Source organism: Anopheles funestus, chromosome 2RL (genome assembly GCF_943734845.2).
Source record: "Anopheles funestus chromosome 2RL, idAnoFuneDA-416_04, whole genome shotgun sequence".
NCBI lineage: Eukaryota > Metazoa > Arthropoda > Insecta > Diptera > Culicidae > Anopheles > Anopheles funestus.
Window position 1 is genome coordinate 51,652,843 of NC_064598.1, and position 12,044 is coordinate 51,664,886.

General features: G+C 40.0%; 1 protein-coding gene across 13 annotated transcripts in view; it reads right to left on the bottom strand.

Annotated features, from left to right (window-relative positions):
• Positions 1-12,044, bottom strand: part of LOC125762279 (complexin) — a 169,384-nt gene that overhangs the window by 102,760 nt on the left and 54,580 nt on the right. For all 13 annotated transcript variants that reach the window (XM_049424181.1, XM_049424180.1, XM_049424170.1 and 10 more), the window contains exon 2: positions 6,269-6,479. In XM_049424181.1, the coding sequence (XP_049280138.1) occupies positions 6,269-6,323 (55 nt within the window). In that variant the 5' untranslated portion in view covers positions 6,324-6,479. The remainder of the gene's footprint in view (positions 1-6,268; positions 6,480-12,044) is intronic.

Sequence of the window (12,044 nt, forward strand, 5' to 3'; positions counted from 1 at the left end):
CACCCGATCCCGCTGGAACCGACGCGTACGGAAAGGTAGATCGAGCTGGCCATGGTGAACCGTGAACGACACGAACGAAGATTAATAAACTAAGGAATCGGAAACAATAGGTATAGTGCGCTCCTGCCAGCACACGTTTGCTGCTGCTGCAAAAAAAACAACGAAAGCTGCTGGATTATGCTGAAGTGAAATCTGGACGCCAATGGTGAAACTTTTTTTCCCCCTAGTTCCAGTTTTTCCACCACACTTGCTACCACCACCAGCCCATGGGGATACATTCGGGATACAGAACTACGGAGAATTCATTACCGAGCGTAGCGTTGTAATAGGAAATCCCGGCTGGATTGTGTATGTGTGTGCGTGTGTGTGGGGATACGTGTAGATGTTCTTTGGAAATTAATGGCAGCGAGAAACAATGCCTGCACCCGGTGCATATTTCGCCGACAGCTTACAAACGCTTTTGCACATGAACTATTTCAAGGATTGTACAGCACAAGCGCTCCATGGTGAGTGGTGTAGCTGGTTCTCTTTTTTCATTTTTTTTTTTGTTAAAGTTTGTTATAAAATTGTCTACAGCCTCATAGATTCCGTTGCTATTTTGCAGCTGTTATGCGATTTTAATTCAAAACCTATTTTAGGTAGGAATTTCTTGCTTCTTTCAGCTTCTTTCTTTTTCTCGTCCCCCCTTCACTTACTTCATTATACTTCACTTAACGTAGTAACTACATAGTTGGATAAATAACGGCACCCAAACAGAAAATGTTAACCGACAAAGGCAAGAGAACAATAAGCTTATCCTAACCCGGAACGTAGGCAGTTTGACCTATTTACATTTGGAATCACGACAGCGACAAGGATGCAGAATAACAAAATCTCCAAACACAATATTTACTTTCCGACCAAACAGGTCCATGTAATGCGGCTTACTGTAACTGTTGGGTTGTAAGCAAACAAGGGAAAACATTGTTTGCATTTCACACAGAACAACTGTGTACATGTGGTGGTAAATATCTACACATTATGTTTTAAGCAAAACAATGAAATTGTAGATATAAGGTATTTGGATTTCTGGATTTTTTTCAAGTAGAAGTGGCACAGGGAATATGCACAGGAATATTTGGGTAACCATTCAAACCGTCCTCGATACATTCCTGTTTAATTTGTGAAACAATCCTGTAATGGAACGTCAACTTAACTATTTTTGTTTTAATCAAATGATTAGCTCTGATAAATTAATCCACGTAACTAGATTTAATTCCAGCTTTTATTTTGTGATACGCCAGCTCAGCTCGCCCAGGTTGAATCACTCAACCCATCCCGATAAATTCATTGAACACAAATAACTTAAAGTTGCTAGTACGTAGACGATCAATCCGGATTAAAATTCATTAGTTTGCTCAAGCATTCTAACCAATCTTATCACCTGCTTCCCGGAATCCCACAGCAAATTCATCTATATTTACCTTCTCAGCGCAAAAAAAATCTCCCATAACCCACAATATAACCATTCCCAGTGCATTCCAAAAACAAAAAAGAATGACCAAATCGTGATCGAATTTACCCATTGCAGTGTATACCGACAGCCGCGATAATGCAACTATTGAATCGGTGCTAGATACGATCAAAACACCCGGAATTCCCCACAACGGGATTGAGTCTCACTAATGAAGTTTTCTACTCCAGTGCTCGATGCGCTCGAACACCAGCAGCAGGGCAGGGGGACGGATACCAAAAAGGGAAAGGCGAAATTCTATTTGCGTTCGAGAAAGGTTAGTATTAAACGGATCGAACCGGAAGTCCAGGAAAAATGCAACCACACCATCAACCTGCTGGTTGGTGCAGTCGCGAATACGAAAACATGATGCTTTGACCAGACTGTGGTCGACTGGACGCGGAAACGTGACTGAATTAAGATTTCGGTGCGGGTGTTTTAAAGCAGATCTAGCGGTTGCCTTTTTTGTTTTCGTATCTGCCAAACACCGCCCAGACAAGAACGATTTAGCCACTTTTATTTCCCAACGGGTGTGAAAATAGGCAATAAACTATGGTGGATTGCATTTTAAGCAGTACCATGAAGGGGGAAGTTTGACATAAAACAAACAACGCAAGTAAAAGTTAAATGAAATACTACATTCAATACTCCATATAACCGAGCAATTCCGGGAAATTAATGACATGACACCATTTGAAAAAAAAGAACACTCTCTAGTACTATTTATCAACGGACGTATTAAATTACGTTCGACTGTCATGGCATTGTCAGCGATAAAGCTTGAAGGACACCTTCTAAAACGTGTCCCAGCGTTAAGGCTTCACGCAGCAGTCCAGTGCAGAAGTGTGAATAACATTCAAAGCATTCATTAGTGCACACCAGCATAAAAACGCTCCGTTTAACAGGCTAGAAAAGATTCCACACACAAAAAGTGTTGAAATAAAACGAAAAAAAAAATAAATAAAACCATGCATATCTAACCAAACGTCCACTGATGTGTATGAAACTCGCCCAACCAACCCAATAGATTGGGTAAAACTCTTCCGCGTATTTGAAATATTAGCTCTCTCACTCTTGTTAGCTGATGGATACCGAACAAAAAAAACCCCACAGCCGGATAAATATGGCCATAAAAAATGTACAGCTCGTAAAAACTTTCAAATGTCCCACATGAGCATGATGTCTGAACTTTGAATATGTCCACTTTGCTGCAAGTTGATGCTATATACCCGCTGTACACTCCTTCTGCCCTACATGCGTACGTACCACCAGGCACACACACACACTCAGTACACAATGGATTCCGGAGTTGAAGCATTTTTTTGTTGCTGTTTTTTCTTTTGCTTGTTTCATTCAGCATCAGTCAGCTGTACCTTTAGCCATTCTTTCCGCTAGCCAATCGAACAGGAAAATTTTCATGAATTTTACAAAACTTTGTGATTTCCCAACGCGTCCTGCTCTGCAAAGGCAAGCGAAGCAAAAACAAAAGTACACACTGGCTCTTTTGAACCAGTCCTGCCGCGGTACGGACACGGTACACGTTATGTGAATTTTTCCTTCGCATTTCTCCAAAGCGATATTCGCATATATATATATATGGCGGCTGTGCCGCAGTGGATTGCAAAGTTTGCGGATATTTTTGGCAAACCCGGGTTTTGGTGAGCAACCCGGCTAACAATCCCCGAGCACAACCGGCCCAAAAACATAACGATAACACGCTTCTGGAGCGCATCCACAACGTCAATGAAGCAACAACAAAAAAAGACATGAATAAAGCTTCAACAGCGTGAAGGAAATATTAGCAAACCGTTTGTTTTAGCATTGCGGGCGTTTTTCCCAATGTAGGTGGGCGGGAAATAAACCATACAAACACACACACACGCACACAGTGCTCGAGTTAATTTTGAGCGGAACGCAACGTGCGTACGTTGAATAAACGATTGGCATGATACGTACATTTGTGCCAGCGCAACCGACTGGTTTTATATCCGACAATGGGACAGGTTCGAGTTTGCCTTGATAAGAACATGTGGAAATGGAAGGCATTTTTCAGAAATGGGATTTTTTACGGCAAGGAACAACATAATGGTAATAAACTCTTACAGCCATTTGGGGATCGTGGTAGAACTGACAGTCCACGTCCGTTATTTTTATCGACATAGTTTGCAGAATGTTTCTCAACTGTGAAATCTATTTTCAACTTTCCTGTTTTTTTTTTCATTTGCTTGCTATCAATTTCCATCCCGATACATCAGCTATGGCGAACGTACTGATGGTTGCTGTCGTTCCAATCAAGACCAATACTTGTCAGTCATATGCATCCGTTACTGCTTCTTTATTACTGCCCGATACAAGTTTGCTGCAAAACGCTGTCAGGCATATTCTGACACACGACGAGTGACTTGATTTTCCGGTTTATATTGAATTACGCCACCATTAAGTAACAGGATATTGTACATTCAGGTGGCAAGCAAAATAATCTACCTTGCATGTTGCATTTTTTTTCGAAGTCATGCAACATGCATACAGAGGCAGATAAAACTCGCAAGAGATAATTTTGCCATAATTAATTGTAATAATTTTTGCCGTGCTTTTTACATGTAGTACAGTATGTACAACTAAATTTTTGATTAAAAATACGTTATCTCATTCGTTCTATTTTATTTAAAAAATTTCTAAAATACTATAAAAAAATTTAAATCGTATTCATATAACACTACAGGTTGTTGATAATATGCGGAGTTTCTGAATAGAATTAGATAGAAGTAGATCACCTGAATAGTTTTGGAAAATGGGATAGCTTTAAAAGACTTTTTCAAATCCTGAATTTTTTGGAGCCAAACCAATTGGAAAAAATATATTCCTGAATCGATCGTTTCTGAACGACCGTTCGCCAGAAACACTCCCATTGTGTTAATTAGTTTCTATCGATTAGTTAAAAATAACTTTTAAGCTCAATCTGATCTGATCAATCTGATCTGATCAATCTCACAAATCATCGAGTATTTAAAAATATGTTTCATAATTACAAATGAACAATTTGATTAAAAAAGTTAATAGAAACATTATTTATTATACCGATGAGAGCTGAATAAACGAATATCCTTTTAATTATAGACAATTTTAGGGCAAAATACGAAACAAATATAATCCTGAAAAAAGCATAAATGGAAAATTTTAAGTCTATTCTCAAGATCCATCATTGGTACAAAAAACTCTTCTGTACTTATTATACCCACACTACAAGAAATATTATTTAATAAACTATTCCCCATACGAATTTAAGTGCTCTTAAATGAATTTGGAAATACCAAGACAGCAGAACTCTCATTTAAATTATTTTGAATTTGTGTTCATCAAGTAAGGAATCGTGAGGTTAAGGACAGTAATTAAATTCTTCTATTCCCCATGTCGGGTGTGATATTTCACCAAAAAAATTTCATTTCTACATAATTTTTTTCCTTGAGTTTCTTTCGATCTGCAATTGTCGCTAAATGTAATAAACCAACTAGGAGATAACATGTACAACCCCTACTGTATGATTGACACGTAAAAATGTAAAAAAAACAAAACTTAAAAAATTAATTCTTTATCCCGAAAGAGGAATGCAAGTTGCTTCTCCTTGGACGTTAAGAGGATAAAAAAATATTTAAGTGTGTAAGGTTTTGATTAATTTAATTAAATTTACGTATTCATTATAATTTTTAAAAAATCCTTTTGAACAACACATTCAGCTAATGATCATTAGTTAAGTAACCTTTTAATCAAGATTACTTTCCATATGATGATTAATCCTTTCCTTATCCATGAAATCGATCGGACGCACTAATTTAAAGAATGTAAGATATTTTTCCGATAGCATTACTGTCCACACGAAACGATGATAAACGGCGAGAAACAGACACTTCCGAACGGAGCGTCAAAAAATGTAGGTAGCGCAATAAGCGGCCACACATTCTTTCGGCGTAATTACCGGAACCGAAATCGAACGAACATTCTTCGCAAAGCGCAGCAACTACCACTTCATCATCGTTGCTGCTACCACCTACAATATACTTCCGGCAACCGGAATGCTTTTGCAAGTCGGGTGGCGGTGCCAAGAAGAAAGCAGTACATTTTTAATTAAAGAGTCATGCGTTTCACCCACACAGAATGTGGCGTTGCATCCATTTCATGCCGGCAAAGCTCGGGAAAACAAAAACCATTTTTCCGGTACAGTCGGTTGTGGATTAACCGTTTGCTGCCAAATGGAGCGAAACAAAGTGAACCGAGAAATCAAAATGAAGAAGAAAAACACACAAAAACAGACACAACAATAATGAAACGACAATGCCGCACAAAACACAGGCTTCGTTTTTTAAACCTCCGTAACGCACAGGAAACGGACAAACCACGGCGGAACAGGGGTCCTGGGCCCCAGCCAGTCCAGCAGATCCATGCTGGTTGGGATGCCGAATTATGAATAATTTATGAGCCCATTATTTACGATGATTTATGCTGCACATATTGCTTTCAATGGGGGGAAAATGAGATTCTAATGACGGGTGCCACGTGAGCGTGGTCTGTTCCTAGTCGCTGTGATTGTAGTGGTTGGAGTTTCTTGCGAAACCGAAAAGCTCCTGTCGCAGTGACGCCATCCTCCATTAAGGTGTTTATAAACAATCGTAAAAGCAACGTGTACACACATACTATACACACGATACGAACTGTTTTGACAAATGTACCGTATCACCGGTGATTATTGCATACAATCCTTTTATCCTTTCGCACACTTACCTTTAACGGCGTTCAGCTTGTTGCCGACCATTTGCTTTGCGACGAATGCGGCCATTTTGCTTTCGGGCTACTTTTACAACGGGTAAACGCTTGAACACTGTGTTATCGCTTCGGGGAAAGCACTTTCGTCTGTTACACTTAATAACGATCAATATCACTCACGCTCGTGTACGTGTGTTAGTTTACTGCTTAGTTAACGATATTGTTTTTGCTGAAAAAAGAAAACAATCATACACACATGAACAGATGTGAGATAATATTCACCACGGCGCACAGGAAACACGTGGTAATCTTTCCACTTCAATTTAGGTCAGTTTATGGAGGTCTTTTGTTTTTCGTTGTTTTTGATTTAACACGAACCAGTTTGTACACTTTCACTACCCCCAAATGCAAGGCTACAAGTTTGTAAAGGTTGGGAAATACACACAAATAAACAGCGCTTCTGAAGAAACGCTAGCGTACAACCGAGAGAAAAAGTAGTAACACAAATCCTTGCAAAAAACCAAACAAAAGGACTCTTAAGCTGTTGTGATGCTTTTGGTCAGGTTTCCTTTTTTTTCATACATTTTTTTGTTCAAACATTCTTTCGTGATCATGTTTCGCTGCGATGCTTTCACTTTCTGTCGCTAGACGTCGCTGTTGGTCCGTTCGGTTCCTTTCAGCACATTACACACTGCTGCCTTAAAGTTAACAAAAAAGACACGAACGGACAAAACAGAGCGACCGCGCGTCAAAACGGCGGATACGATAAAACACCAGTGAGCGAAAAATATGAAACTTTTAAACGTTTGCCTCCGGATGGAGGCGCATGATGAACTAGAGTTTCAATCTACGATATTTTGCTTCATTTTGTTTGCTTTGTTTCGTTGCACATCTGGGTTCACTGTAAAGCACTAGTGATTTTGCTGGTGTGTGAGTGTGTTTTTTCTCCAAACAAAAAGTTTTCCGATCTGAGTGTTCCGCCGAAAAAACTGCTCCCTTTTCTCACACACCAAAACAAAAGAAAATTGTTCAAATAATTTTTCAACTGGTGAGAACTGTAGACAATCGGACCGCAGCATGATCGGAGCCGTTTTTGATGTTTCACTGATTTTATTTCTGTTTCAAACTGCATTGCCTTCCTTTTTCCTATGGATTAGCCGAAATTTTCCACCATTCCAGCAATTTCCTCTCGTTTCGGCCATCACATTGCACTGCCCCTTGGGAACCAACGCTCAAACGTTCTGTATGCGCGGCACAACCTGCAAAGAAATTTATGCGAGATAAAGGAAAAAGAAAAGAAAAAAATGGTTTGCGTTAGTCGGAGAAATTGCTGTTTTTGGAAGGAATTTTTCAAGCACAGTCAAGAAGAGTAGGTGCATGATAAAGTTTCTTTGTATTTGCAAGAACAAAAAAAAATCAAACTAAAGCCTGAAAGGTGAAGTGTAGGCAAGATAATGAAGGAATGCGAATTGTTTTTGAAATAGTTTCACATGCTAGTTGTACGAAATTGCGATTGCCTTTAGCAATTTGTTTTAATGTCTTTTTTCTTAATTTAAACAAGTTGTTTTAAATAAGAAAAAATGTTTAATTTGCTTTCTTTTTATTTTTTAAGAATAAAACGAACATTCAAAATGATTTTATTTGCTAATTGTTTATAAAGTAACTACCATTAGAAAAAAGCTTAAGCCGCTCCGAAGTGGATGATATCCTTTTTTAGGCAATTTTGTTGATTACCTTCAAATCTATCCTAATTTTAAATGCTACTCCTTATTGCCATAAAGAAGCATTCACGTCCCGCTCGTAGTTCCCGTACTTAATATCATTTTTCTAGGTCTCACAATATTGATTTTTCAATACACAAATACATCTCCGACTCGTTTGGTGGTCGCTGCAACGAGGTATAACACTATCTTCTTCTTCACTACCAAACCAACCAGTGCCTAGGGAAGCAAATTTAATTCCCTCGAAGCAGTGGCTAAATATTTAACGAATGCATGTCTGCTGTCCTATTTTCTTGTGCTTTTTTTTAACTAACTTCTTTCTACCAAAGCAAACTACTCGACTGCACACGATCGCCACAAGCAGAAACGAGAAATGAAACCGAACTATTCCATCACTGCCCCGGACTGCAACGGATGCGCGCGAACGGTCTGAAAATAGATCCAAACGCCGTCCTTCGTGTTCTGCAATGTTGGGAACTAGCCAAAAGTCCTTGATTTTGCTTATGTCCGGTACATTTTCCTCCCAACATTTTGCCGCGCTCTGCGCCGTTGCGGTAAATGACAAGACGGTGCACGGCATATATTAGGATGCACAAGTTCCGTATGCTCTATGGGAAGAACCTTTTTTTGTGTATTGCCATCTTGTTCCTCGAGTGTATGAAAACTTCGGAATCGATAAAAGACTTCCGGCAGGAAAAGATATCTGGGTGGATGAGATAAATAAGGTACGAGGCGGGGGAAATTGCTGGTTGCTCCGCTTACATAAACCTTGGCATGCATAAAACCCGCAACTCCACGGTACCCAAAACTCAACCGTCAACAAACATCTAGTTTGCGAGATCCGTGCTCAAGCACCGCACAAACCGAAGCAGCAGCAGCCGCCGCCGCAAACGAAATGATGATACAAATTGGCGAAATTTTTCAATCTCTTGCATACTCGAGCTTCCGGAGGGTGGCCATGCCCTGGCCGAGCATGGAGCAGAATGCTTGCAGGCAAGGAATTGCGATATTTTGTGGCCATGATGGGCTGCCGTGCTAGGCAGGTCGGTAATCGCAAATACAACATTTTATGGTCACTACACAAACAATTCGTCAGTGTGGACAAAGAGGGAGTCAGCGAAGGGAAGCAGCAAATGATGACCGTAACGAGTGGCCGACGAACGACGAATGGAATCGGTGGTAGCAAACTGATGATGTAATCAGATTCCGGACCGTTTTAGTGGAAGCAAGTAAATTCTTCCGCTGCCGAAAGGGACGAAACGAACAGCAGGCAAGAGCCCGTGGGTGAGAAAAACGACCCCACGATTGGACGGGTGAGAATACGAACGTGTCGAAGAAAAGTGTTCAGAAAAACTGCTGCTTGATGCCGGAGGGTAAGCTTGATCGTTCAAATTAAAGTATCGTAACATTAAGCGGTCAAACGAAACTAACGCTGCTGGGTGTGGGACGTGTCCATTTTAAAGATGTATACCATGAAATGAGGTTAAAAGGATCGTACAAATTGGATGCACTTGAAGCATAAGGTTTATGGACAGTTTTAAAGTGAAGCAAAAGAAGTTTAATTGAATTGAAAACTATCGAAGCGGATTCCGAAGCTGGAAATAAACCACTGATCACATTTTCACCACGTGGTACATTTTGGGGAAGAAGACGTCCGTTCCTTCCAATAAAGGCTTAAAGAGGACGGTTAATGTTTACGACGCAATGACTCAATTTTGAAAGCTCTGGTAAAGCTTAGGTACCAGAGTTGCAAGAATGGTTATGCCCAACGTAAATTGCTAGTTGGTGCTGAAATTCTCAAAATCTTTTGAAATTCTTAAGGGACTGCTGCAAGGAGATAAACTGACTTATCTACTCTTCAACTCCCTGGAAAGCTCTTGAAAGCACCATCGTTGATTATGTTCTATAAGTCAATCCATATCCTCTCATGCGCACCCTTCATGACATTTATGTGAAGGGTTTATCATTGTCTTACATAGCAGATGCTTATCAGAAAAATGCCTCAGGTGACCAAATCTTTGAAGGCGATAGAAAATTTCAAATACTTGGGATCAAAAGTAGGCACCGATGTATAATGACCAGCTTGAGGAAGATTCTTGACTCAAAATACCTGTAACGACTCCATCATATAAAACTTAGATCTTCGATAGTTGAGAAAGAAGGTGTCGATCATCAGAACTCCATGTGCTCAGCCGGTACAGTTTGAGAGAATCGTAAATCTAAAACAAAATATAACTATACGACGTCTTAGTATATGAAACTTTTGGTGCAAAACGCTCATACAGTCCCAGAACTCTCACACACACACACCTCTGAGACTCTGTCTAAAGTAGACGAAGAAGCCGCATTTCACAGGAAAAAACAAAAAAAAAGAGATTTTTAGTCCCGTTCTACGAGTTATACGATGCAGCCACAATTATGTATATAACGAATTTCCACTGAGTTGATCATTTCATTGGAATGATACCAGACAACTCAGACCTTAGGGATTTTTTTGCTCATCTAGATGGCAACAGGAGGCGTGGTAGACATGATGGTGTATGTGTTAAACGGCGCCAGTTCCACACGACAGGATCGAGCATCAAATCCCATCCTGACCTTCCCCAATAGCAAATACTATCCGGCTATGAAGTAAAATAAATCTAGTAAAGGTCGTTAAGCCAAGAAGAAGGAGGTTCCCCTTAACTAAAATGAATTGATGGAGTTGAAGCGTCTACTGGAAAGACTAGATAATGGATAGGCTGAACAACTCGGGCAGCAGCTCAAGACGTTTATAGCATCTGATAAGTATGGAAGCGAATATAAAAACTGCATTCAAAATCCTTCCTATTGACGCATATGGCACAAAATGGGGATGCATTTCAATGCTCTGTTGAACATCTTTACATCAAGTATTTATCTAGATTCACACATAACAATTCACACTTCAAGTGTCGGACTCGTCATGTACCATTCTGCTCAATTAATTAAAACGCCAACTCTATTTCCCGTACATAATTTTACGCCTCCGGAGACACTTTCATAAGGAGCGCCTCCAAAAGCACATCGCTTCGCAAATTATGCTTTCTAACAACGAAGACAAAAACTCAACACAATCAGCACAGAACGGCAAACAATTGGTACCCTGCACTATTCGTTTGTAATTCCACTGTACCGAAGGCATGTTTATATTCGGCAAACCTTTTCACACACACACACACACCCACGCTCCTATAGCCCCCATGGCGTTTTGTGCTATATAGGGTTGCCCTTTTGCTAGGTTAGTTGGATGACAAGTTCTGAAGTGTGACACCCACAATTTCGTTTCTTGGTGATTTTGTGCCCGAATTAAGGCAAACCATCCAAGCGTATCTTGCCGAGAAGGGGTAGCTGAACTGGCAGAAACGACGATAGATTGTTAACGAGGTAACCAAAAAACCCCTTCGAAACGTTACTAGACGTACGATGTTGGTGAGTGAGAAATAATTGTTATTACAATCGTTAGGAAGATTTGGCTGGGATTGTTTGTAGGGCATTGGGTAGATTAAATAATTTTCTTCTCCATACACACGATAAAACCCTTATGAATCAAGGCAATGCAACGAACACAACCCAAAAAAGACAATCAACTATATGTGTTAGATTCGGACCCATTATGGATAGTCTGTATAAAATGTTTTTGTGCCCAAACGATTCGAGTTCGGATCGGCAAAAGGATCAAACTGAACACAGTAATTTACGAACATAGCCCGGTAATTGCAGGAATATGGAATTTTCCAAACCGATAGTAATTAATTGGTTTATTTCGTTTTTCCTATACTTTTCATTATACATTTTTTCGCTCCATCAGATTGCCTTTGATGGTTAGCCCCTTTTGCTAGCCACGATAGCATTATTGATTTTGACCCCAATCTTCATTCGCTACGGCCAGAGCCTCATTGCAGCTTGCAGCAAACTGAGCGTAACAAAAAGGCGGACCGAAACCGAAAGTGCCAGACATCCAAACCCCGAAACCCAAAGCCCACATCATTTTGGCAATGAAGGCAAGCGTGCGTATACGCGAAAGATAAGGTCATAATTTTCCATTCGATTCT